The 26,341-nt window shown below is 43.9% G+C and overlaps 1 protein-coding gene across 2 annotated transcripts; it reads left to right on the forward strand.

Moving 5' to 3' along the window:
• The first annotated feature begins 544 nt into the window (after window positions 1-544).
• On the forward strand, window positions 545-26,341 carry SLC26A2 (solute carrier family 26 member 2). Of its 2 annotated transcripts, none has more exons than XM_078854027.1 (4): window positions 545-619; window positions 4,773-4,902; window positions 20,502-21,158; window positions 24,046-26,341. In XM_078854027.1, exons 3-4 carry the CDS (start codon window positions 20,514-20,516, stop codon window positions 25,555-25,557), a joined length of 2,157 nt encoding a protein of 718 aa, XP_078710153.1. In that variant the 5' UTR covers window positions 545-619; window positions 4,773-4,902; window positions 20,502-20,513; the 3' UTR covers window positions 25,558-26,341. The 2 variants fall into 2 exon arrangements, with proteins under 2 accessions (XP_078710153.1, XP_073211954.1); XM_073355853.1 differs by having other exon boundaries at window positions 558-619; window positions 4,777-4,902.

Here is a 26,341-nt window from a genome sequence, read left to right on the forward strand (position 1 = left end):
CCCTCCCCACCACTCCTTCCGTTGTGAGTGACAAAGTGGCACATGACGAGTGTGGCTAGGTCAATCCAGGGGGCCTGAAAGCCAGGCCTGGGGCTGGGGTTGTGACAGGGGTTTCTCACCATGGGCCCTCTTGGTGCCCCTGCCCGTGGCACTGTGTGATCCCTTCCCTTCTCCCAAGGTGCCACTTCCCTGCCTGTCACGGGGGAAGGAAGGGGTGTGTGCTTTGGCTATGCCCAGGAGAAACTGCTCCCCCTGACCCCATCGGGCCAGGAAGGGTTCCCTAAAGGGGAACAACCGCTCCTCCTCCCCGCTCTGCCCTGCCCCCTTCTTCTCCTCCTCTGCCCTCTTCTGCCCTGCCCCTTTTACCTCCCCCCCCCGCTCTGCCCCCCTCATCCTCCCTGCCCCCCCTTCCTCTCCTCTCCTCTTCTGCCCTGCCCCCTGCCCCTCTTCTTTCTTCCTCTTCCCTCCCCGCCCTCGCGCAGGGCGCTGCGCCGGCGGGGGCGGGCAGGAGGAGGCGGGGCTTGCGGCCGGGCCCGTCCCCTCAGCTCCGGGCCGGCCGTTGAGCTCAGCGTGGCCGGGATCCGAGTTTATCTCTCGGCGGTGGGAGCGGGGCGGACGGGTGAGTGACCTCTGCTGGGAGCGGGGTGCGCGGGCGGCCTAGCGAGGGCGCTCCGGTGGGGGCCGCCCCGCGGGAGAGCGGGGGTCCCGGAGGGGTGGGTCGTGCTCCGGTGGGAGCGGGGAGACTCGGTGCAGGGGTGGGCGCCCCGGGGAGAGCGTCAGGACAGGGATCCTGGGGGGATGCGTGAGCCCCCGGGAGAGCAGCGGGAGGGGGAGTCCTGGGGAGTGGGAAAGGGAGACGCCCCCGGGGGGAATGTGGGGCCAGGGATCCCCCTGGTAATGGGGAAACACTCTGAGAAGGGGGCTGCTGGTGAGGAGGGTGCGGTGGCGCACCCCAAGGAGAGCGGGCTGGGGGTCCTGTTGGGGATGTGGGCGATGCACTCCGGGGAGAGCTGGGCTCACTCTCAGTTATTTTCAGACTTCTCAATTAACTTTGTCAGCGCTTCTATAACTAAGCCTCCAAATCTGCTCTGTCCAAAAATCCTCCCTGCCTTGTTCTCCTTCAGCCTCCCTGTGCCGTATACACAGAGCCTCCCTCCACTACCAGAACTGCTTGCTGTCCCAGCTCGTCTCATCCCTGCGTTGTCTAACCCACTTACAAACTTCTGCCAGGTGTCTTACTCTGCCTGTATCACATTAAATAACTGATAATAATCCTGAATGGTGGTTTTCCCCCTCTCAGCACCATTTTGATTGGTCAGCTCCAGGCTGGGGTGAAATTAGGAGGGACAGTAGTATTTAAAGATTATTATTAAAGATTTAAACTCACATGAGTAAACCAAACAGACCAGTTTTTCTTAGAGAGATGAAATCTGGAGTTTAAGATTGTTGAAATTTATGATATTGGTGCTGACTCATCACTAGTTTTGAATAGAACTTGACTCATCTGGTTAGTGCATCTTTATTAAAGACTTTATCCCAAAACACCTTCCAGAGCTAAATAAGAAATAACAGCAGAAACATCTCAGTTTGAGAGAGACAGGCAAGAGAAAATAAATTTATAGGTGAGACTTGAAAATAGATGGGAGTATCACAGAGGCAGACTGAGTGCCTGGAGCTATAGTGGGACTGATAATTACTGGATTTGGAGAGAAGGGAAGATGCAGAAGGCACCAGTCCCTTCCTGTTTTAGACCCTGGTCAGTTAAATTCTGATATTTAAGTGGGAAAAGATCAAAGTGGTGATTTAAAAAGAAATAACTTCACTGTTGGTAGGAACTGCAATGTCATACCTGATATAAAAAAGTAGGGCTGAGGCTCTTGATAAAATTGCTGCAAAATTGTCCAACCCTGTAAATAAACATGGGATTTGTTTTTTCTGCTGTACATGCATTATAAAAAACATTCCTTTTTTAAAAGGGAGTATTAAACTGAATTCTGCAGATATATTCTGTAGGAGGCAATGTGGTCTGAGTTTAATGAGACCTGGGTTTTATTTCCAGCTCTGCCACAGCTTGCTGGACCTGGGTCACTTCCCTTTCAGCCAAAGTTTCCCCCATCTGTAAAGTGAGGATAATGATACTGACTTCCTTGTTTAAATGCTTTGAGATCTGCTGAGGAAGAGTGCTTTATAAGAACTAGGTGGTATTATAACCTAATTGTTATTTACTGTCATCTTGAAAAATATAAATAATCTAGTGATAAATTTGTGTTGGCTTCTAAAATGTCCCGCAGCCCTAGTGTATTAGGATGAGACACTGTCTCAAAGAGAGTATGACTGTGACCGTGGAGAGAAGACTTTTAAGCTTAAGAAAAAAAGGGGTTGGATTTTTTGTTTGATCTGTTTCACTTCTCACCATGTTTATTCTCCCTCCCTCCTACCCTCCCTCCCCCCCGCCCTCACTTAACCTTTATCCAAGGTAAATGCTGGCTTTCTGTGTGCTCGTCTGTTCAGTTCAATGTCTGCAGGATTCATTTAGAGATGTCTTCTGTTCATGTGAAAACCAAACAGTTTCTCTTTTTCTGGTGGAGCTGGGAAGTTCCCGGCATTTAGTCAGAGGGGGCCATGTGATGTGAGCTGGCCTTAAACGCTCTAGGAAATTTCTTTGGGGAGAACCTCCCCTGCTGGTGTTTTATGCAGAATCTGTACATGACTGTAGCACTGTGTATCTGTTTAACTTGCCTGACTAACAGTGGGCCAGAGAGAGAGGCCCTATTTAAGGGATGAATTGCCGCTTTTCCTTCCCTGGTCCATACAAAAACTTTTGTTTTAGTTAGAAATGTTTCTTTTAGATCATAGCAAGCTTGGTGATTAAAAGATCTAGACTGACAATCCTGTAGACTAAACTGCAACATCTGCGGAATAAATCCAGCTCAGGTCTGACAGGGCAGTCATCTCTGTCCATGCTATATGTACTGCCATGTTCTCATAGATGAGCCATCCGGTTACTGTATAAGATACAGAGGAAGACACTGTTCACCCAGATCACCCTTTAATATTACATTTGAAATAGACAAAAGACCAGACACACACACCCCACTCACTCTCATGCTCGGTGCTAATTTAGAGCTTTTTTTGCTGTCATGGATAAGTGTCTGTGAGCATCATGGACGTAGTGAAACATTGCCTGAATTCAGCTCCCAAATTTATTGCTGAAATGTGATATTGTTACTGGGACAACACAGAGATGCCTATTTATGGCCCTAATTCAGAATTCAATAGAACTACACATTTGCCTAAAGTTAGACATATGTTTAAGTATGTTGCTGAATCTGAGCCTATTATCTCTTCTGAGTGGTCTAACTAGCACAGAATTAGGGTTACTGATCAAAAAAATAACTGGCATACTTCATAGGAGAATGTCATGTTTGTTTGATTTTTTGCAAGAATTTGAGCTCAATCTTATCCACATGTGATCTTTATATTGGTTCTGGAATGTTACTGCAGTAGCTGTCTCATTATTTCAGTGACACTGGATTCCCCCAGTCCCTCTACAGTTGTGGATGGACTCAGGCCCGCTGATGCGGGGGGCAAAGGGGACAATTGCCCAGGGGCCCAAGCCAAGGCTCCCGGACTCTTTTAAATCACCTGGGTGGGCTGCAGGGCGCCTAGGCACGTGCAGGGTGGTACCGGAGGCGGTGAAGGCAGCTGGGCGGGCATTTGGAAGCCCTAGCCATGCTGGAAGAGCGCTCTCAGCAGCGCAGCCAGCAGCTCGCTGGGCACCAGCAGTGCAGGCACAGCACCATCCAAACGTCAGGCGGACCGTGTGGGCGTAGGCGTGGCTTGTGCATGTGTGCGTGCTCCAGCCGCCGCATGTAGTCCAGCTCTGCCCCCATGTGGTGACTCCACACTGGGCCTGGGGGCCCAATGACTGTTCTGCCCTGGGGCCTGGAATTGCTGACGGCGGGCCTGGATGGACTCTTTGGTACAGGGTAGTTTTTGCCTCCAATAACCACAGGTGAAAGGGCATGTTTTCCAAAGTATTGCTTTTACACTTAGACATTTAGGTTGGATTTTCCAGAGAGCCTAAAATTGTTAGGTCGTAACTCCTAATTAATTTCAATAGGACTTGAGTGCCTTTGAAAATCCAAACTTCTCTTTAGAAAGTTTGCTTGTGCACTCAGGGCTCTTATTCTGGAATAAGTGTGTCTACAAACGGAGTTATACAGGAATAGCTACTGAACTTTAAATTCACACCATGCATTAATCAGAAAGAACTTTCAAGTATAAATTAGCTTTTAGTGTTGAAAAGTGGCTGCATAAAACTACACAACTGTTGGTGCACAAAACTGGGTATTTGCACATTTACGTGGGTGTTTGCGCACATATAGTTTAGGTAGCCAATCTTGACATCTGGAGTCTGTATTTTGGAAAGCAAGCAGGATTTTCTTTCTGCTTGTAAGTACAAACTTGACTTGAGTTTAAAGTTGTAATGAATTGTTTGAGCACATAAGTGTGTTAAAATTCCCATTACTGTTCTCTCACTGTCCAAGTGACCATGTTCTGGGACGGTTACATGGAAATCCATGCCAGCAGAGACCTCTTGCTGCAGTTCCTGGTTCCATGAGGCTAGACTACTAGGCAGATTGCAGCTAATGGTTCAGTAAAAGGGAAAATGAATCCCCTGTCTTTTTAAACTGACTTATATGTAATCTGGATATTGTACAAATTTTAAGCTTGCATAACTTGAATACGTCCCCTTATCTGATTTTAAGACAGGTCCTTGTGGTAAATGTCTCATGACAGAGGGATATCGGTGACCGTTTCTCTTACTTCACAGCATTTGTAATGGAGCTGAAGCAATTAAGCACTCCTCAAAGACCATATTCAGACTGAAAGGAACTGGTAAGACTGAATTCTGGGCATGGAAATTGGTCGTATAAAAATAACGTCTTCTAAAAGTAAACAGACTTTGGAAACTCCTTTTCTGAAATTAAATGCTGTGCTCACTGTACTTAACTGAAGTTTTTTTGTCCTCTATCCCTGAACGGAAAGAATCCAAGTTTTATGCTAGTTGGCTTGGGTTGTCTGCTTACAGAAATAATACAAAGCGGCATTTTTGGTCAGAAATGAGTGTAACTGGATGAAAATTCTGCCACTATCCAGTGTCCTTTCACCCTTACAGGCAATGCCTGTCTTTTTGATGAAAGATCCTTTTCACACCACATAAGGAAGGCTGTTATACAGATGCATATAAAGACTTTGTGTAAGTGAGTCCACTAGTATGACCACAACTTACTAGCAAAATCATTTTCCCTTAGACCATGATTCTGCTGTCTAGACATTCACTTAGGACATCTGAATCCAAGAATACCAGACAGGAATAAATAATATAGCTGGCTGTCATTTCAGAATTTTCTGACAGAAATTAAGAATAACTCCAAGGTTGCTGCGAGCCCCCTGTGATTTTTGGAGAAGATGGGGTCAGAAAGATTTAGATTACTGTAATGTAGGAAAATAGTGAACCTGTTTAAGAAGTTTGTAACAGTTACAAGTAGTTTGGAGATTAAATTGAAAAACAAAATGTCAGCATTTTACTGTACTCATTCACGCAAGGGTTTTGGTAGAATGATTCTTGGTTCATAATCGTGGACAGATAAATTGAAAAAAAAAGGCTTAAATCATAAATACAGCGTGCGCTTATAGTGCATACTGTAGATACGTGCACCCTTTATCCTTGAAGTATTGACTTGAAGTATTTGTTTTATACGCACACGCTATAAATAACAGCCAACTAGAATTTTGCAATACCATGTGGGAGAGCACATCATCAAGTGAGTGCTGGAAGAGGCAAGGGTCATGAATTCGAAGATCTCTTTTGGAACTGACTTGCTGTGTGACCATGGGTAACTTACTCTGTAAATTTCCCTGTTGAAAAATAGGGATCAGAATACATTCTTCACAGAGCTGTTGTGAGGCTTAATTAATCAATGTTTATAAAGTGTTATAGTTCTATATGGTAATGACATAATCTTAGTTGTATCCTGCCAGATATGAGACTAGCATAAGAGAGAAGTTCAGAATCGTTAGGGATTTATTAGATCTGTACAGTAGTGATACTATAGTTTAGATGGAGAGTTAATAGACTCTGGTTTGTGGATTTACACTTCTAGAGTGATTAAGAGGGGACACCCTCATGTTAAGTGTAAGATGGATGTATATTTGGGTCTAAAATGAAGCACACCCCAGCCAGCTAATGTGGGTAGGGCTGCTGGAACCGTTTGTATAGTGGGGATGCTGAGAGCCATTGAACCAAAGTGTAAACCCTCTATTTGATGGAAACCACTTCAAGCCAGGGAGTGCAGCAGCACCCCCAGCACCTCTAGTTCCAACAGCTGTGAATGTGGAACCTAAATTTGGATTCCCCGTGTTAGAGCATATAGTGCTGTCACTGGACACTGTGCTGGGCAGGTGTTTGTTTTTATAATAGTTAATTGAAAAGAAAGCCTTTGTAACAAACATAAAAAAGTTGCACTGTAGTCTTCTTCAGAAATGGACTTGTATTGGGTTTCATTTAGTCATAAATGAGCTATTGTTTTCCTCTTTGTCTCATTACTTGGAACATTTTGAAACTAGACTGGGCAAAATGTTAAAAAATAGAGAACAATCCTGAAATGGTAGGGATGTGACCTAGACAGGACATTGTGCCTCAGTGGGTCACAGGACCTAATAGGTATTTTCTATTTCTGGATGCAATGATTGTTCATAAAAGATCAGACTTTTTTGTAAGCTGCACTTTCATGAATCCATTCATTACTGATTGACCGAAATTCATCTACTAATCTAACTGGCTGACACAGATTTGATTGACTATAATAATAATAGTATTTGTGGTGAATTGTCTGTGTCTTCCTAGGCATTTTTCTTAAAATTACCCACCATTGCACTAGCCCTGGTAAGCTCTACTGGTGGTAGAATTGTGGCTGGCTAGTATAGACCAGCTTTTGGTGTTTTTACCATTGTTTCTAACCTCCTCACTGCTGCATCAGTGCTAAGTGGAAGATTTGAAGAAAAATATAATTGGAGACAGTTTCCCCCAATTCTGTTGCCAAAGAAAGGGTCATGTGTGCTTTCGGATGCACAAAAACCTATATTCTGTTTGACTAGTGGTTAGCAAACCAGCTTTGCTACTCATGTAATTTGCAAGAGGCCAAGAGTTATTTAATTTGTCATCTCATGTGACTAATGCTTAAATCTGCAATAATAATGAGTCACATGGTTACCATATTACATTAACTTCTAATTATCATGTTTATCTTCAGTAGTATTGTTCAGAGGATTTAAACAAATACAGGTATTTTATACAGCTGCGAACATTATAGTAAAGGCTACAGCTCACCTTCCACAGTAATCCTCTTTTCACTCACAGCTTTCTCATTTACCTTTTTGGGTTGAAACTTTCCATTCTTGGCCTCAGTCCAAAGGTGAGAGTCTCTTGAAAGCTTGAATTAAAATCCATTCAGCCATTTGAGTATGCGTATAAATGAGAGAAAACATACTTCCACTATTGTCTTTCTGTGCCTGCCCAAACAGCGAATGATTTATGCCTCCTGCTGATAGGTGGAGACAGGAAAACAAGTTACTTACAGCGTTGCCTTTGGTGCTACATAAAACGTTTGTTGATTGACATGCTCCCATGTGGAAGAAGCTCCTGCTAGTGGCTCTGATGCTCACAACATAAGAATGGCCATACTGGGTCACACCAGTGGTCCATCTAGCCCAGTATCCTGTCTTCTGATAGTGGCTGGTGCCAGATGCTTCAAAAGGAATGAACGGAACAAGGCAATTTATCGAGTGATCCATCGCCTATATTCCAGTCCTAGCTTCTGGCAGTCAGAGGTTTAGACACACCCAGAGCATGGGGTTGTGTTCCTGGCCATCTTGGTTAATAGATATTTATGGACCTATCCTCCAGGAATTTATCTAATTCTATTTTGAACGCAGTTAAATTTTGGCCTTCAGAACAAGGTCCACAGGTTGACTGTGCATGATGTGAAGTATTTCCTTGTGTTTGTTTTAAACCTGCCGTCTAGTAATTTCATTGGGTGACCCTTGGTTATTGTGTTATGTGAAGGGGTAAATAACACTTTCTTATTCACTTTCTCCACACCATTCATGATTTTATAGACCTCTATCATATCCCCTGTTTAGTTGTCTCTTTTCTAAGCTGAACAGTCCCAAGTCTTTTTAATCTCTCCTCATAGAGAAGCTGTTCTATACCCCTAATCATTTTTGTTGCCCTTGCCTGTACTTTTTCCAATTCTAATATATCTTTTTTTGAAATGGGGTGACCAGAACTGCATGCCGTTCAAGGTAGGTTATAGCATGGATTTATATAGTGGTGTAACAGGGTTGGCACCCACGTCTCGCAAGTGTTTCCTTCTGGTTGGGCATGTCTGTGTTCTTTAGTTCTGGTGACCCCCTTTGGTGGTTCTCAGGTGGGTTTGTCAGTGACAGCGCTCTGGCTCAGTCACACTGTCTGCCTATTAACCAACACAAACACCTTCCAGGATAGGCCCCGGTGGACTGTATATCTCAGTGCCCCTCTGGTGGTGTCTCTCTCTAGCCCTCCCTGGGCTTTGGTCTTTAAGTAGTCCAGCCTTGGTATGGAGCTGTATCCCTAGGGCTTCCTCCCTGGAGACACTATCTTCCTGCAGCTCTCCCCAGACTCAGCAACCAGCTAGAAGCTCCCTCAATGCTCCCCCGGTCCCTGCTAGCAAACCATCCATGGCCCTGCTGCTTTTTCAGGACTGCAGTCTTTTCTTCTCCTGCTCCTAGCAGCAACTAAACTATTGCTCTGCGCTGCAACTCCTTTTATATGGCCCTCCTGGGCCCTGATTGACTGCTTCCCCTGCAGCCACTGTAGGCTGCTTGGAAAACCTCTCCACTGCTGCTTCCCTAGGATGGGTGTAGCAGAACCCTGAGGCCTCCAGCAGGGGGCCTTTGGGCCTAGTCCACCCCATCACAAGTGGCATTATGATATTTTCTGTTTTATTATCTATCCCTTCCTAATAGTTCCTAACATGCTATTAGCTTTTTTGACTGCTGCTGCACATTGAGCAGATATTTTCAAAGAACTAGCCCAAGTGACTCCAAGATCTCTTTCTTGGGTGGAAACAGCTAATTTAGACCCCTTTATTTTGTATGTATAGTTGGGATTATATTTTCCAATGTACCTTATTTTCCAATTATCAACATTCAGTTTCATCCGATATTTTGTTGCCCAGTCACCCAGTTTTGTGAGATCCCTATGTAACTCTTCGCAGTCAGCTTTGGACTTATCTTGAGTAATTTTGCCTCATCTGCAAACTTTGCCACCTCTCTGTTTACCCCTTTTTCTAGATCGTTATTGAATATGTTGAACAGCACTAGTCCCAGTGCAGATCCTTGGGGGACCCCACTATTTACCTCTCCACTGGGAAAACTGACCATTTATTCCTACCCTTTGTTTCTTATCTTTTAACTAGTTACTGATCCATTAGAGGACCTTCCCTCTTATCCTGTGTCTGCCTATTTTGCTTAAGAGTCTTTTGTGAGGAACCTTGTCAAAAGCTTTCACAAAATCCAAGTATATTCTATCCACTTGATGACCCCTTCAAAGAATTTTAATAGATTGGTGAGGCATGATCTCCCTTTATAAAAGCTATGTTGACTCTTCCACAACATATTGTGTTCACCTGTGTGTCTGATAATTCTGCTCTGTGCTCTTTCAGTCAATTTGCCTGATACTGAAGTTAGGCTTACTGGCCTGTAATTGCCAGGATTGCCTCTGGAGCCTTTTTAAAAAAAGTCAGTATTACATTAGCTACCTACCAGTCATCTGGTACTTTGTATTTCTTTTTCTTGAAGTTGTTGTTCTCCCCTTTCCCTTTTTAAAAAAAGAAAAAAGAAAACAGAAACAAACTAAATCAATATTAATGAATCATTAAGGCTGCATATTTAAACACAGTCAGGAAATGCAAAAATTAGCATTCTGACAGCAACATTAACTCATCCACACTGCACAGAAGCACTTTGGGATAATTACACTGTTCAGTGTATACCTTAAAATACAGCATGTGCAATGCAGATAGATTAATGTTGCTCCCAGAACCATATTTTTTCATTTCTATACATTTTTGTGTTTAAAATTGCAAACTTAACATTGCTTTAGCTAAGGGTTGTTGGGTTTTTCTGAGATGTCTGTGGGTTTTTTTTGTTTTTGTTTTTGTTTCAATTTTATAATAATAGATGTAAAATGAAATCACTGGTGATGGACATTATTTAGGTCTGTTTGACTTTTGCAGGCAGTTAGTTCCATGTAATAATGTCTTTGTTCCCTGGGGTGTATCAGCAAGTACTAGATGTTCAGCAAGCTTACACAAGGAAGTGCTTGGATAGATGACTCTTTACATAAAATGGTCGTGAAATAATTTTTTTAACCAGTTGCAGTAATGACCACACTGATGAGTCTGTCTTTCTATTCCTAATATTTATGCTATGCTTACTATAGTCTCTTCTGTCTTCCTTCTCTGTTATATTTCTCATGCACCTAGCATTGCAGGAAACACCATTTAAGAGTAGCAGCCGTATTAATCTGTATCCGCAAAAAGAAAAGGAGGACTTGTGGCACCTTAGAGTCGAACAAATTTATCTGAGTATAAGCTTTCATAAGCTACAGATCACTTTATCGGATGCATGCAGTGGAAAATACAGTAGGGGGATTTTATATACACAGAGAACATGAAACAATGGGTGTTACCATACACACTGTAATGGGAGTGATCAGGTAAGGTGAGCTATTGCCAGCAGGAGAGAAAAAAAACCTTTTGTAGTGATAATCAAGGTGGGCCATTTCCAGCAGTTGAAAAGAACGGGTGAGGAACAGTAGCGGGGGAAAATAAACATGGGGAAATAGTTTTACTTTGTGTAATGACACATCCACTCCCAGTCTTTATTCAAGCCTAATTTAATGGTGTCCAGTTTGCAAATTAATTCCAATTCAGCAGTCTCTCGTTGGAGTCTGTTTTTGAAGTTTTTTTGTTGTAAGTTTGTAGGCTGTGGAGTTTGTGAAATCTTTTCAGTTTAACTTCACAGTCAGACTAATTGGAGTAAGTAAGCTCAAATTGGGCTGAGCTGCAGGCTGAATACATTGTGGTATTCACTGTCATAAGTGTGTGTGGGATGTTCCATTCAGAAGTGTGACTAGCCCAGTCTGTCAGTGACCTGGGTTCCTTCTTTCAATGAAGTATTTGTGGTTTTTCTGTGTGTGTGTTTCTCCTTCGTCTCCCTACCCCCTCCACTCTGTCCCTCTGCCCAAACCACCATACAGACACTTCATGCAGAAACCCAACCAGTACTCTTTATATGCAGAGAGGAAATTTACCAAATAGCTATTTCAGTTTCTCAATAATTCCAAATCTCTCTGTGAGGATTTAGCTGGCTGAGGCCTTTCCCTCACACCCTTTTTAGTATGGCCTTGGCTTTTATTCGTCCTTTTGTCTTTGTTTTTATGTACAGAAAAAAAATCTGGTACTTTGAAGATATACCCCTAAAATTAGAATTGCATTGGACTCTGAGCGGATTAGTTCATTGGTTTCAGTGGGTGTCAGGTGGCTAAAATACTCTGCTCTCTAAGAACTTGAATGTATACTTGAAGGGAAGGGAGAATGACCCAGTTCAATATAATTGATCAAAATATTATAACCTTCAATTGCTATTGAACAATGGAATAGCTCAAGTTTGGTGGTGCAATCACTGGAGGTTAATACAAAACAGAGGTTCCAAAGTGAAATATGTTGCAATGTAATATGGAGTAACTGAACTAATAAGAATGTATTGATTCTTAATTGGAACTTCACTTTAGATGTGCATTGAATACTGCTAGTTGGAAATGGAGGCCACTTTGAAGATTAAATGCTATCATGGGTTCTGGTGTGATGGGCAGGTTTCGGCAGTTCAAGAAAGCAGATACTTTACCATTTAAATTTCTTTGCATTGTCAAAATTATCACCCTAATCCTGCCTGAAGATCCTAGAGACAATTAGTCTGAGTTGTTTTTCTGCATTAACAGACTATTAAACACAACTATGGACATGGATGATAATGACCATGACATTAGAGGCCAGTGGACTGCCTCCCCTGCTTAAGAGCCTTCCTACACAGAATGGAGAGGTGTAGATAATGCACCCTGTAAACTGAAATTAGTTCTACAGCTTGAACCATCTCCACAACTCCAAAGAGTGGTGTCTTGTAACAGACCATAGGAGAAGCAAGCTGTCTAAACTCCGAAGTCTGACTCCCGCTTCACCCACATGTACACAGTTTCTAAGAGATCCTGAAGTAGTAGTAGTAGTAATAAACAATTTATAGCTCTGTGCAAAGTGTTAATTAGGTGAAAGAATTCCCAGTGAGAATCTTGCAGTATATTCTCAGCAAGCCTAGCTCAAATATGCTTCTGCTAATTAATTCAGAAGTTGACATTACGTAGAATATGCGTTCTGCATTCATTAATGTTTGAACTGCACATTGAAAGTGCAAATTGCTATATAAATGATAAATATTTTTGTTATTAGTAGAGCTGACCTGGTAAAGAGGTGAGATCTGGTTTTGAAGGTGGAGGACTGGGAACTACAAGCTTCGAAGTTCTAATACCACCTCTGACTTTGACTCCTTTGTGGCCTTGAGCAAGTCAGTTTCTGGCTGAGTTTCACCCTATGTAAAATATGAGCTGACATAAATATAAAGGGAAGGGTAAACACCTTTAAAATCCCTCCTGGCCAGAGGAAAAACCCTTTCACCTGTAAAGGGTGAAGAAGCTAGGATAACCTCGCTGGCACCTGACCAAAATGACCAATGAGAAGACAAGATACTTTCAAAAGCTGCAGGGGAGGGAGAAACAAAGCCTCTCTCTCTGTCTGTGTGATGCTTTTGCCGGGGACAGAACAGGAATGGAGTCTTAGAACTTAGTAAGTAATCTAGCTAGATATGCATTAGATTCTGATTTCTTTAAATGGCTGAGGAAATAAGCTGTGCTGAATGGAATGGAAATTCCTGTTTTTGTGTCTTTTTGTAACTTAAGGTTTTGCCTAGAGGGATTCTCTGTGTTTTGAATCTAATTACCCTGTAAGGTATTTACCATCCTGATTTTACAGAGGTGATTCTTTTTACTTTTTCTTCTATTAAAATTCTTCTTTTAAGAAACTGAATGCTTTTTCATTGTTCTTAAGATCCAAGGGTTTGGGTCTGTGGTCACCTATGAAAATTGGTGAGGATTTTTATGAAACCTTCCCCAGGAAAGGGGGGGGGGAATGTTTGGGAGGATTTTTGGGGGGAAAGACATTTCCAAATGGACTCTTTCCTAATAAAATAATACCGGTTAGACGTTCGGTGGTGGCAGCGGGCAAAAGGTAAAATAGTTTGTACCTTGGGGAAGTTTTAACCTAAGCTGGTAAAAGTAAGCTTAGGAGGTTTTTATGCAGGTCCCCACATCTGTACCCTAGTGTTCAGAGTGGGGAAGGAACCTTGACATGAGCGATAATATTTAATTCATCCTTGCTAGCCATCTGCAAAGGAAGTAATGTTTGCAAAAGACTCTGAAGCAGAAGACTGCTGGGTAAGCACCAAATTGCGTACATGTGTTAGAGATGTCTCTTTCAGGTTGTTTTTGATTTGCTTGTCTGCTTGGATATTTTGCTTTCACAAGTTGAGGAAGTAAGTTCTTATTATAAGAATGTTTTTTATTACAGTCACCTTGCTCATATATCATCTGCCGTTCAACCTACAGTAGGAGAAACCTGTTGGTGGGAGCATGTCATCTAGAACCCATATTTCCAGTTAAGATGCTTGTTTCTGTTCCTTTGGTTGGATATAATTTGCTTGAAATCCAAACTTTCTTCTTCTTTAAAAAAAATAATGGAAAAGTGCATGCAAAGTGTTCCTGTTCTATATCATGTGCTGAAACAGAACCATTTGGATAAAGATTGCCACTTTTTGATAACAAGTAAGCTCCAGTATAACTGGCTGGCATCCTAACTGCACTAGAAAGAAAACACTAATGAAAGACTTAGGCCTGGTCTACACTATGAGTTTATGTCGGATTTAGCAGCGTTAAATCCGAATTAACCCTGCACCCGTCCACACAACGAAGCCATTTTTTCGACATAAAGGGCTCTTAAAACCGATTCTGTACTCCTCCCCAACGAGGGGATTAACCCTGAAATTGACATTGCCGTTTCAAATTCGGGTTAGTATGGATGCAATTTGAAGGTATTGGCCTCCGGGAGCTATCCTACAGTGTACCATTGTGACCGCTCTGGACAGCACTCTGAACTCTGATTCACTGGCCAGGTGTACATGAAAAACCCCGGGAACTTTTGAATCTCATTTCCTGTTTGGCCAGGCGAGCTCATCAGCACAGGTGACCACACAGTCCCAGAATTGAAAAAGAGCTCCAGCATGGATTGAACGGGAGGTACAGGATCTGATCGCTGTATGGGGAGAGGAATCTGTGCTATCAGAACTACGTTCCAAAAGACTAAATGCCAAAACATTTCAAAAAATCTCCGAGGCCATGAGGGACAGAGGCTACATCAGGGACGCAACACAGTGCCGCGTGAAACTTAAGGAGCTCAGAGGAGCATACCAGAAAACCAAAGAATCAAATGGACGCTCTGGGACAGAGCCCCAGACATGCCGCTTCTACGCTGAGCTGCATGCAATTCTAGGGGGGGCCGCCACCACTACCCCACCCCTGTCCATGGACTCCAATGATGGGGTACTCTCCGCCATGCCTGAGGATTTTGCAGATGGGGAAGATGAGGAGGAGGACGAGCTTGGGGAGAGCACACAGCACACCGTTCTCCCTGACAGCCAGGATCTTTTTATTACCCTCACTGACATACCCTCCTAACCCAACCAAGCCGGAGAAGGGACCTCTGGTGAGTGTACCTTTTTAAAATATAATACATGTTTTAAAAGCAAGCAATTTTTAATGATTAAGTAGCCCTGAGGACTTGGGATGCATTCGTGGCCAGTACTGCTACTGGCAAAGTCTGTTAACATGTCTAGGGATGGCGCGGAAATCCTCCAGGGACATCTTCGTGAAGCTCTCCTGGAGATACTCTAAAAGCCTTTGCAGAAGGTTTCTGGGGAGAGCAGCCTTATTCCGTCCTCCATGGTAGGACACTTTACCACGCCATGCTAGTAGCAAGTAATCTGGTATCACTGCATGACAAAGCCTGGCAGCGTATGGTCCCGGTGTTTGCTGGCATTCAAGCAACATCCGTTCTTTATCTCTCTGTGTTATCCTCGGGAGAGTGATAGTCACGGTAACCTGGTTGAAATAGGGGAATTTGATTAAAGGGACATTCAGAGGTGCCTGTTCCTACTGGGCTGTTTGCCTGTGGCTGAAAAGAAATCCTCCCTGCAGTTAGCCAAGCGGTGGGGAGAGGGGCCATTGGCGTTGAGCTGTTCGCGTTTGGCTACCAGGGATCTTCCCTGATACCAGCCAGGCGGTGGGGGGACGGGAAAAGCGATCATCCCAGAGAATTGGATGGGGGGAGGGGGTTAGTTTGGTTTCTGCTGTTGCACGTTAACAGGAAAACAGCCTGCAAGCTAAATTCTGTTGCCCAGCCCTGCGTGTTTGATTTCTAACACCAAAGCCTCAGGCACTCAATATAAGATGCAAAATGCAACCTTATACCAAAATCACATGTGCTATGTAATGTGAATAGCGTTGTTCACCGTGAAAGAGTATAGCCATTGTTCTGTAAAATGTATCTTTTTAAATACTTCACTCCCTTTTTTTCCTCCAGCAGCTTCAAATGTTTCAAGCCTCTCTCCTCCCTACCAAAGGCTATCTCAGATAAGGCGGCGAAAAAAACGCACGCGCAAGGAAATGTTTTTCGTAGATTTCATAGAATATCAGGGTTGGAAGGGACCTCAGGAGGTCATCTAGTCCAACCCCCTGCTCAAAGCAGGACCAATCCCCAATTTTTGCCCCAGTTCCCTAAATGGCCCCCTTAAGGATTGAACTCACAACCCTGGGTTTAGCAGGCCAATTTTAGGCTCAAACCACTAAGCTATCCTAGAAATACTTAATTCTCTGAGCTCATGCAGTCATCCGGCACTGACAGAGCTGTGTGGAGGGATACAGTAGAAGAGTACAGGACGGTGGCCGATGAACATGAGGAGAGGTAGCGGCAAGAAGATCAGAGAAGCATGAGGAAATGCTGGGGCTACTGCGGGATCAAATGGACATGCTCCGGCGTCTGGGGGAGGTTCAAGAACCGCAGCAGGATCACAGACTGCTGCTGTAGTCCCTGTTTAACCGCCCTCCCTCCTCCCCAAGTTCCATAGCCTCCTCACCCAGACGCCCAAGAACGCGGGGTGGGAGGCTCTGGGCACCCAACCACTCCACCCCAGTGGACAGCCCAAGCAACAGAAGGCTGGCATTCAACAAGTTTTAAAGTGTCCTTTTCCTTCCCTCTTACCCTCCTCCCACACCCCACCCCGGCTACCTTGTGAGTTATCTCCCTATTTTTATAAACAATTAATAAAGAATACATGGTTTTTAAATGATAGTGACTTTATTTCCTTTGCAAGCAAGCTGTGATCGGAGGCAGGAGGGCGGGTGGCTTACAGGGAATTAGAGTCAACCAACGGGTCAGGTTTTCATCAAGGAGAAACAAACAGAAGTGTCACACAGTACCCTGGCCAGTCATGAAACTGGTTTTCAAAGCTTCTCTGATGCGCACCACTTCCTGCTGTGTTCTTCTAACTGCCCTGGTGTCTGGCTGCGCATATTCAGCGGCCAGGTGATTTGCATCAACCTCCCATCCTGCCATAATTGTCTCCCCCTTACTCTCACAGAGATTGTGGAGCACAGAGGAAGCAACAATAACAAATGGAATATTGGTTTCGCTGAGGTCTGAGCAAGTCAGTAAACTGCGCCAGCGACCCTTTAAACGTCCAAATGCACACTCTACCACCATTCTGCACTTGCCCAGCCTGTAGTTGAACAGCTCCTTACTACTGTCCAGGGTGCCCGTGTACAGCTTCATGAGCCAGGGCATTAAGGGGTAGGCTGGGTCCCCAAGGATAACTATAGGCATTTCAACATCCCCAACAGTTATTTTCTGGTCTGGGAAGTAAATCCCTTCCTGCAGCCGTTTAAACAGATCAGAGTTCCTGAAGACGTGAGCGTCATGAACCTTTCCCAGCCATCCCATGTTGATGTTGGTGAAACGTCCCTTGTGATCCACCAGTGCTTGCAGCACCATTGAAAAGTAACCCCTTGGAGTTTATTTACTGGCTGCCCTGGTGGTCCGGTCCCAGTATAGGGATATGCGTTCCGTCTATAGCCCCACCACAGTTAGGGAATCCCATTGCAGCAAAGCCATCCACTATGACCTGCACATTTCCCAGAGTCACTACCTTTGATAGCAGCAGCTCAATGATTGCGTTGGCTACTTGCATCAAAGCAACCCCCACAGTAGAATTGCCCACTCCAAATTGATTACTGACTGACTGGTAGCTTTCTGGCATTGCAAGCTTCCACAGGGCTATTGGCACTCGCTTGTGAACTGTGAGGGCTGCTTTCATCTTGGTATTCTTGTGCTTCAGGGCAGGGGAAAGCAAGTCACAAAGTTTCCATGAAAGTGCCCTTACGCATGTGAAAGTTTCGGAGCCACTGGGAGTCATCCCAGACCTGCAACACTATGCGGTCCCACCACTCTGTGCTTGTTTTCCAGGCCCAGAATCGGCGTTCCATGGTATGAGCCTGCCCCATTAACACCGTGATCTCCAAATTGCGGGGGAACGTGGTTTTAGAGAAAAGTGTGTTCATGTCCTCTTCACCGCGCTGCCGTCGCCTCCTCACCTGGTTTTTCAGGTGCTGGTTCTGCATACACTGCATGATAATGCGCGAGGTGTTTACAATGGTCATAACTGCTGTGGTGAGCTGAACGGGCTCCATGCTTGCTGTGCTATGGCGTCTGCTTCTGCTCAGGCAATCCAGGGAAAAGGGCGCAAAACGATTGTTTGCCGTTGCTCTGGCGGAGGGAGGGGTGACTGACAACATGGCTTACAGGTTTGGCTTATAGGAAATTAAAATCAACAAAGGGGGTGGCTTTGCGAGAAACAGAATGGCCCCCTGAAGGATAGAACTCAAAACTGGGTTTAGCAGGCCGTTGATTTCACGGAGGGAGGGAGGAGAAAATGAATACAAAACAAATCTGGTCTATTTCTTGTTTTGATCCACTTCATCTATCTTTATACATCTTGCTGGCAGCAGACTGTGCAGTATGACCGCTAGCCATTGTCATCTCCTGGATGCTCTGCAGAAGATGGTGCAGTATAACTGTTGGCCATCGTCTTCTGCTGGCTGGTGATTAAAAGACAGTGCACTGCCAGTAGGACTGAATTGCCATGAGACGAAACTTAAAAGGGAATGACCTGGCTGAGTCACTCCCATGTTTGCCCAGGTGCCCTGACCTCATTGAGGTCGGTTAAAAGAGCACCCTGGACTATGTCAGTGACGGCTACCAGTCATACTGCACTGTCTGCTGCCAAAAGCAATAAACTGTTGCTGTGTAGCAATGCAGTACCGCGTCTGCTAGCACCCAGGAGACATACGGAGACGGTTAGCTGAGCGGACTCCATGCTTGCCGTGGTATGGCGTTTGCACAGGTAACTCAAGAAAAAAGGCGCACAATGATTGTCTGCCCTTGCTTTCGCGGAGGGAAGGGGGGGGCCTGACAATATGTACCCAGAACCACCCGCGACAGTGTTTTAGCCCCATCAGGCATTGGGATTTCTACCCAGAATTCAGATGGGTGGCGGAGACTGCGGGAACTGTGGGATAGCCACCCACAGTGCAACGCTTCGGAAGTCGATGGTTGCACCGGTACTGTGGACACACTCTGCCGACTACATGCACTTAGAGCACTTGTGTGGGGCACACATAATCGACTGTATAAAACCGCTTTCTACAAAACCGACTTCTATAAATTCGACCTAATTTCGTAGTGTAGACAAGGCCTTAGACCTCAACTGCTATTCCAGAAATTGAGTTGCAAGGGGTGTGTTTCACAAACTGAATTATAATGAATGTTCAGCTAGTACAGCCTACTCTTTCTATTTTTGCTGAATAGAATAGACCAGCAACAGTGAGTGGACTCATCAGGGAAGGTGCTCCAAGAAAAAGTGTTGCTAGGGTGGTGTGCGTATATCACAGTTGGGCTGATTACATGAAAAGAAGTATGTTCTCTTCTTGCAGTATGTGCGTAGCTATGATTTAATCAGAGTCATATTCACGGAGAGGCTCTGTCTGATCATAAACAAAGTTTATTTTAGTGACAACAAAAGGAAACAGATTAGGTTTATAAAGCCACAGAGGGAAGGTATTTGTCTTGTGTGGTAATGAGAAAGCAGTAGCTTCAAAGATACAAAGCTGAGAAGTTAGGGGGTGCATTATGCTAGCTTTTAGTTCCTGAAGACATGGGTTCAAATCTTGACATAGGTCATAAGTGAAAATGAGTTTGGGGATGTTTTTCCATTCCATTTCACAATATAGTTGGATAGCACCAGCAGCCCATGCCTATGCCTGGTTGAGGACAGGAATAACAGCTGATGTTTATAGATTCATAGATACTAAGGTCAGAAGGGACCATTATGATCATCTAGTCTGACCTCCTGCACAACTCAGGCCACAGAATCTCACCCACCCATGTTGCTGGGCAAGATTGAGTTGTATCATAACAAATTTGTGTGGAACATTTGCAGAGACCTTGCTTGTACAATTGTTGACTTAAGCTAGTACTATTAGTCTTTGCCTTTCATGAGAATTAAATTAATTCCCATAAAAAAAAAAGAAGTCTGGAATAATCTATAAATTAGTTTAAGGTTGTTAGGCAAGAGTTAAAAATTCAGTTAGCAGCTGAAACAGAAACCCACGTAACTAACAAGCAGAAATACCAGAAATACAAGGGCAGTGGCAGCTGTAAACACTTGATAAACTTATATGGTCAGATGTCCGCCTAGTAACTCAGCCTCTCGGTAAGAAAGAACAGTTTCCCTCGCACAGCTTTCCGGATATCTGTGAACACTCACCCCCACCCCACCCTTCGTCTTAAGGATAGTCACAGATAAATGATGTAACTAGAATAGTTTCTATGCGTACGTCCTGCTCCTGGCATTATCATGTTAAATGTTCTCTCTCTCTCTCTCTGTCTCTCTCTGAAATAATGTTTGTCTCTGTAAGTACAAGGTAAATGCAAATGGATTGATAAGAAAAGGTATATAATTGATCACTGTAACACTATACTTTCGAAGCTGTTTATCAGTCTTCCCAGTGCCGTGAATAAACCCCTTCAGAATTGCCTGTGCCTGCCTGATTCTTAGGGAAAAGAATCTCCTTGCTTCACAAGGTTAACTAACTTACCTGATAATCTTTGTGTTGGTAGGGAGCCTTCAGGATGGCGGCAGAAGAGGAACTCAGCCATGTCCAATCAGCATCTGAAATGGCAGAGGGAGAGAATGACACACACATTTTTCAACCCACGATGTTCCTGGAGCCTCAAGAGACGAGCATTGATATGAAGGCACTTCTGGTCAAGAAAGTGACGAAAACTTGCAGCTGCACCCCAACCGAAGTTAAAGACCTGATTTTCAGTTTTCTCCCTGTCTTGCAGTGGGTCCCCAAATATAAACTGAGAGAGTACCTCCTGGGAGATATAATGTCTGGTGTGATAGTGGGCATCCTGCTGGTCCCACAGTCCATTGCCTATTCCCTGTTGGCTGGCCAGGAACCTATATATGGTCTTTACACATCCTTTTTTGCCAACATTATTTATTTCCTATTTGGTACCTCTCGTCATATATCAGTTGGCATTTTTGGTGTGCTTTGCCTTATGGTGGGACAGGTGGTGGATCGTGAGGTACAGAGAGCTGGGTATGACGTAGAGCCCAGTGTTCATAGTGGCCTTCAGAGAGATATGGTTATTTATGTAAATACCACCACTTTGGCTGTGAACCAGACATCACAACCGCTGTTATGTGATAGAAGTTGCTATGCAATTACTGTGGGAGCCACGGTGACCTTCATAGCTGGAGTTTATCAGGTAAGAGGGGGCAGGTTAAATGGGTGTTCTGTGAAAATGCTTCTAATTCTCTTCCTCTCCTCTCTTAGCTATAGTTCAACTCTTTACTGAAGCCTTCTGAGACCAGCCTGAGAGACAGTGGTAGTGTTGTTTATAGCAGTAGTGTTCCATATTGCTGTTCTGGTTAGGGGTCCACCAACATTTCCCTTTATAAGGACCTGATTCTAAGCATTGCCAAAGGCTCACCTCCCATTGATTTCACATTATCAGGTACTCAACACTTCTTACAGTCTGGCCCTAAACACTTCTTTTCATTGATTTGTATTTGGCTTTAATTTTCACTGGGACAAAATTTGCAGCATCAGCTTTCAAATCCAGACCACTTTTTGTTTATTTCACGTGTGATCAGCTGGCTTTTTTTCCACTGAAAGTTAATACAAATTGTAAAATAATTTACATGGTATTTGATGCTTTTATTTGGTGCTTGTAAAACTTGACGACTTTTTTGTTCAAAGCCAGAACCCTACCATTATTTTAAAGGGATGCTACAAAGATAAAAATCATAATTGAAAAAAATCTGTTCCTTAATACCTTAATTTATTAAAATGGAAACATTTAAAAATATAATATTTTTTAACCGTTATGCTTGTATTTCACTGTTTAGCTACTGAAATTAGATCAGCAAGCTTAATTTCTGGTGCTTGTGCATTAGCAAAATGCTGTTGTTTTGGGTTCCATAGCGTTGTAGAGGAAGGCATACATCCAAAATCATACACCCTCATTTCTGGAATGCCCACAACTGTAGCATCTAACAGAACGTGGGGGAGAGAAAGAGAAAACATTTTTCTGACATTCTAGACAATCCTCTTGATATAAAACCTAAGATGTCATCTTGTACTACCTGGCAGTGTTGAGTAATTGAGATAGAGTGGTGGTGGTGGGTTGGGTTTCTGTGAGGCAGTGGGGTTGTGGAGTTGTGGATTGCTGTTTGGTATTTGGCAAAACACTCTCTCTGGCTTCTTTACATAAACAAGTCCAAGTTACTTTACCTGATTTAGATGTTATACATAGAACAGCAATTAGCTGTGTTTTGCCTGGGGTGTCTCTGCTTACCAGCCAATAGAACCTCACTTAAACTAAAATATTACTTATGTTATGTTTGCTCTTCAAAGCCCCAACCAAGAACAGGGTCCCTTTGTGCTAGGAACTACAGTAGAACCTCAGAGTTACGAACACCTCAGGAATGGAGGTTGTTCGTAACTCTGAACAAAACATTATGGTGGTTCTTTCAAAATTTTATAACTGAACATTGACTTAATACAGCTTTGAAACTGTACTATGCAGAAGAAAATGCTGCATTTAACCATCTTAATGTAAATAAAACAAGTACAGAAACAGTTTCCTTACTTTGTCAAATCTTTGTTTAAAACTTTCTCTTTATTTTTTAGTAGTTTACGTTTAAACTCAGTACTATATTGTATTTGCTTTTTTTTTGTTTTGGTCTCTGCTGCTGCCGGATTGTGTACTTCCGGTTCCAAATGAGGTGTATGGTTGACTGATCAGTTTGTAACTCTGGTGTTTGCAACTCTGAGGTTCTATTGTATACAGACACATAGTAAAAGACAAGCTCTGCCCCAAGGTTGCTTGCAGTCTAAGTACGCAAGAGAGAGAAAGAGTGAGGGAGAGGAACTATTATTATCCTCATTTTATAGACAAGAAACTGAAGGAGGAGTCAAGTGACTTTTCCAGGGTTACACAGGGAGTCAGTGGTGGAGTCAGTGGTAGAGTCAGGAACTGAACTCAGCTCTCAAGTCCCAGTCCAGTGTCTAACCTCAAGACCATCCTTCTTCTCAGTAAATGTATGCAGTTCTTATGCGTTAGACCAGTTTTCAGCTATGCCTGTATTTTCTTTGTGTTGCCACCGCTAGCTGATGACACGTGTGACCAAGTGGGACTAGTTTGTTTGAGCCAAGAGGTGTAAAAGTACCATAGCTGGCAGCTTGTGGGATCCTGGCATGGCAGTTTCTAAGATGACAGCAGGGAAAAGGCCAGTTTGGCCAGTGAAAAGGGCTTTTAGTGCGGGGTTCAAAGGGAGAAATAACTGAACTTGGTTGTAAGGGAGGCCTGTGTTTAACTTACAGAAAGTTTAATGGGGAAGCAGAGACACTTAGCCACCACCACTGTGGCTGTGTAAATACAGGGGACTGCAGGAATCTGTACATCTATCCAGCCCTTTCCATCATGCGCTAACTGTAGACAGCACTGAAGATTTAATTGGAACTAGAATTCATAAATATGAATAAAAAATATACATTTAAAAATTTGCTTTTACTTGTGTAACCTGGGCATAGTGGGAGTTTCTGTACTCTTTTGCTGAATTAGACATGCCATGGGTTAGTTGTTAGTGAAAAGAGCAAGCTGGTATTTGACTGGGGTGATAACTTATTGCAGGCTACGAGGAGAAATGCAAGAGAGACTAGGGCATTGGTGCTGGGCTTCTGTAACGCCTAAAGGCAAGGGGATTTCAAAAATTTGGGGGAGAAGCAACAAAATTTACCAAAAATGTAAAAAAGCTTTTTTCCTGTGCTTCCCCTCTTATCCTTTAAGGATGCTGTAAGCTGTTACTGAGAGTTGAAAGAAACAATGAACAAAAATATAAAAATAGTTCAAAAAATGAAGACCTTGTCTGAAAGCCAATGCCTGATTAGCAATTATGCATCCCATTTAAGGCTGATGCATCTTGAGTGGGTAGGGATTCTGGCTTGCATTTCACTTCACTCATCAGATGGTGCAATATCCTGCAAAGTGACATATTGTGCCGTATTACCTATGTTATCTAACTTTCCTGCTAAATTCCATAACGCTAAGATTTGTACTCTAATCTATTGTGTGTGGTTGATTCCTTTAGGTTGCTATGGGCTTCTTTCAGGTGGGCTTTGTCTCAGTGTACCTCTCTGATTCCTTACTCGGCGGATTTGTCACAGGTGCCTCCTTTACTATCCTAACGTCCCAAGTGAAGTATCTTCTGGGCCTGGACATTCCACGCAGCAATGGCACTGGCTCCCTCATAACCACTTGGATAAACATCTTCAGAAACATCCACAAGACCAACATCTGCGACCTCATCACCAGCTTCTTGTGTCTCCTTGTCCTCGTCCCAACCAAAGAGCTGAATGATCACTTTAAATCCAGGCTCAAGGCCCCCATACCCATTGAACTGGTCGTGGTTGTTGCAGCTACGCTGGCATCCCATTTTGGGAAGCTGAAGGAGAATTATGGCTCCAGTGTTGCTGGACACATTCCAACTGGGTTCCTGCCACCCCAGCCACCCAAATGGGATCTGATTTCTAGTGTGGCGATGGATGCTGTTGCCATAGCCATTATTGGCTTTGCTATCACTGTGTCCCTCTCCGAGATGTTCGCCAAGAAGCATGGTTACACAGTTAAGGCCAATCAGGAAATGTACGCCATTGGCTTTTGCAACATTATTCCCTCTTTCTTCCACTGCTTCACAACTAGTGCAGCTCTTGCCAAGACTCTTGTCAAAGAGTCAACGGGCTGCAGAACTCAGATCTCCGGGGTGGTGACCGCATTGGTCATCCTATTAGTTCTGCTTTTGATTGCACCTCTCTTCTACTCCCTTCAGAAATGTGTCCTAGGGGTCATAACCATTGTGAACCTCAGAGGAGCCCTGCAGAAGTTCAGGGATCTGCCCAAAATGTGGCATCTGAGCAAAGTGGACACAGTGATCTGGTTAGTCACGATGGTCGCTTCGGCACTGCTAAGTACTGAAATTGGCCTGCTGATTGGTGTCTGCTTCTCAATGCTGTGCGTCATTGTGAGGACTCAGAGACCAGAGGCACCATTGCTTGGCTGGGTGGTAGAGACTGAAATGTATGAATCCCTGTCTGCCTACAAAAACCTGAAGACTAGGCCAGGCATTGTGGTTTTCCGTTTCGAAGCACCTCTCTACTATATCAACAAAGAATGCTTTAAATCCATGCTGTATAAGCAGACTGGAGTCAACCCAGCCGGGGTGCAGGCAGCCAAGAAAAGGGCAGCAAAGCGAATGCTTAAAGAGAAAATGGTGAATTCTGGTGGCAGCCAGGTGGATGTTGCAGTGCAGCTTGTCACTGAACCATTGGTGTTTCACACCCTAGTGATTGACTGCTGTGCAATACAGTTCTTGGACACAGCTGGGATCCACACGCTTAAAGAGATCTGCAAAGATTATGGGGAGATAGGCATCCAAGTGCTGCTGGCCCAGTGTAATGCCTCTGTGAGGAGTTCCCTGCACCGGGGAGAATACTTTAAAAAAGAGGAACAGAACCTCCTCTTCCACAGTGTGCACCAGGCTGTGGACTTTGCATTGGCTGCACATAAGCAAAATGGGTGCTGGAAAGGTAACAACTATGTGTAGGATCAGAGGGGGAAATTGTGGATGTATATGTAATGTGCGTGCTCTCACACAGGTAAAATGCACCAAAGTACAGGGATATTGTTCAAAAACTGTAGTGTAGAGCACATAGTGTGCTTTAATCTTGTCCAACTGGATAGGGTGATTAGGTAAGTAGTGCTGAATATAGGCATCCTCAATGTGATCATGATTAACTTGGTAAACCAATGTTTTTCATGATCCTCCTGTGTATTCCCTGTTCGGCTTTCCATATCCTAGTAATAACCCAACATTTAGATCTGCACCCCTGATGCCCTTATTACTGCCACCATCTTTCTGGATTGAACTTCCTTTGACAGCTGTCAGTACTTCCCCTTAGTGAATAGTTTGAGGCAACTACGCTTTTCCTCCCCAGTTCCCGGACTGGGCATGCTGCCTTCATATCACTTAGTCCTTGTGCTGGCCAAGGAATGAGTGAGTGGGAACAGATACCCAGCTCTGTTGGGTTGTTCTCTGACATGACAATGGAGAGAGTTTTCTGCTGGATGAGGACCTGGGCCTGACTTTCACAAAGAGTTACAATTTCACTCTGAGAAAAGGGAAGTGACAATTAGATTCCTTGATGTATGTGACTTGTGCATGTTACATATGCAGCAGGTCAGGTACTGAAAGAACTTCAGGAATCGGAGTGATTTGAAATCAAGGCAACAAGTCTCAGAGCCCAGGTCTGCAGATTTGGGCTCACACTATGGTGCTAAAACCAGCAGTATAGATGTTCGAGTTGGGGCTGGAGCTCAGGCTCTGGAAC

This window comes from Lepidochelys kempii, chromosome 8, assembly GCF_965140285.1.
Source record: "Lepidochelys kempii isolate rLepKem1 chromosome 8, rLepKem1.hap1, whole genome shotgun sequence".
In the NCBI taxonomy this organism is placed as follows: Eukaryota; Metazoa; Chordata; order Testudines; family Cheloniidae; genus Lepidochelys; species Lepidochelys kempii.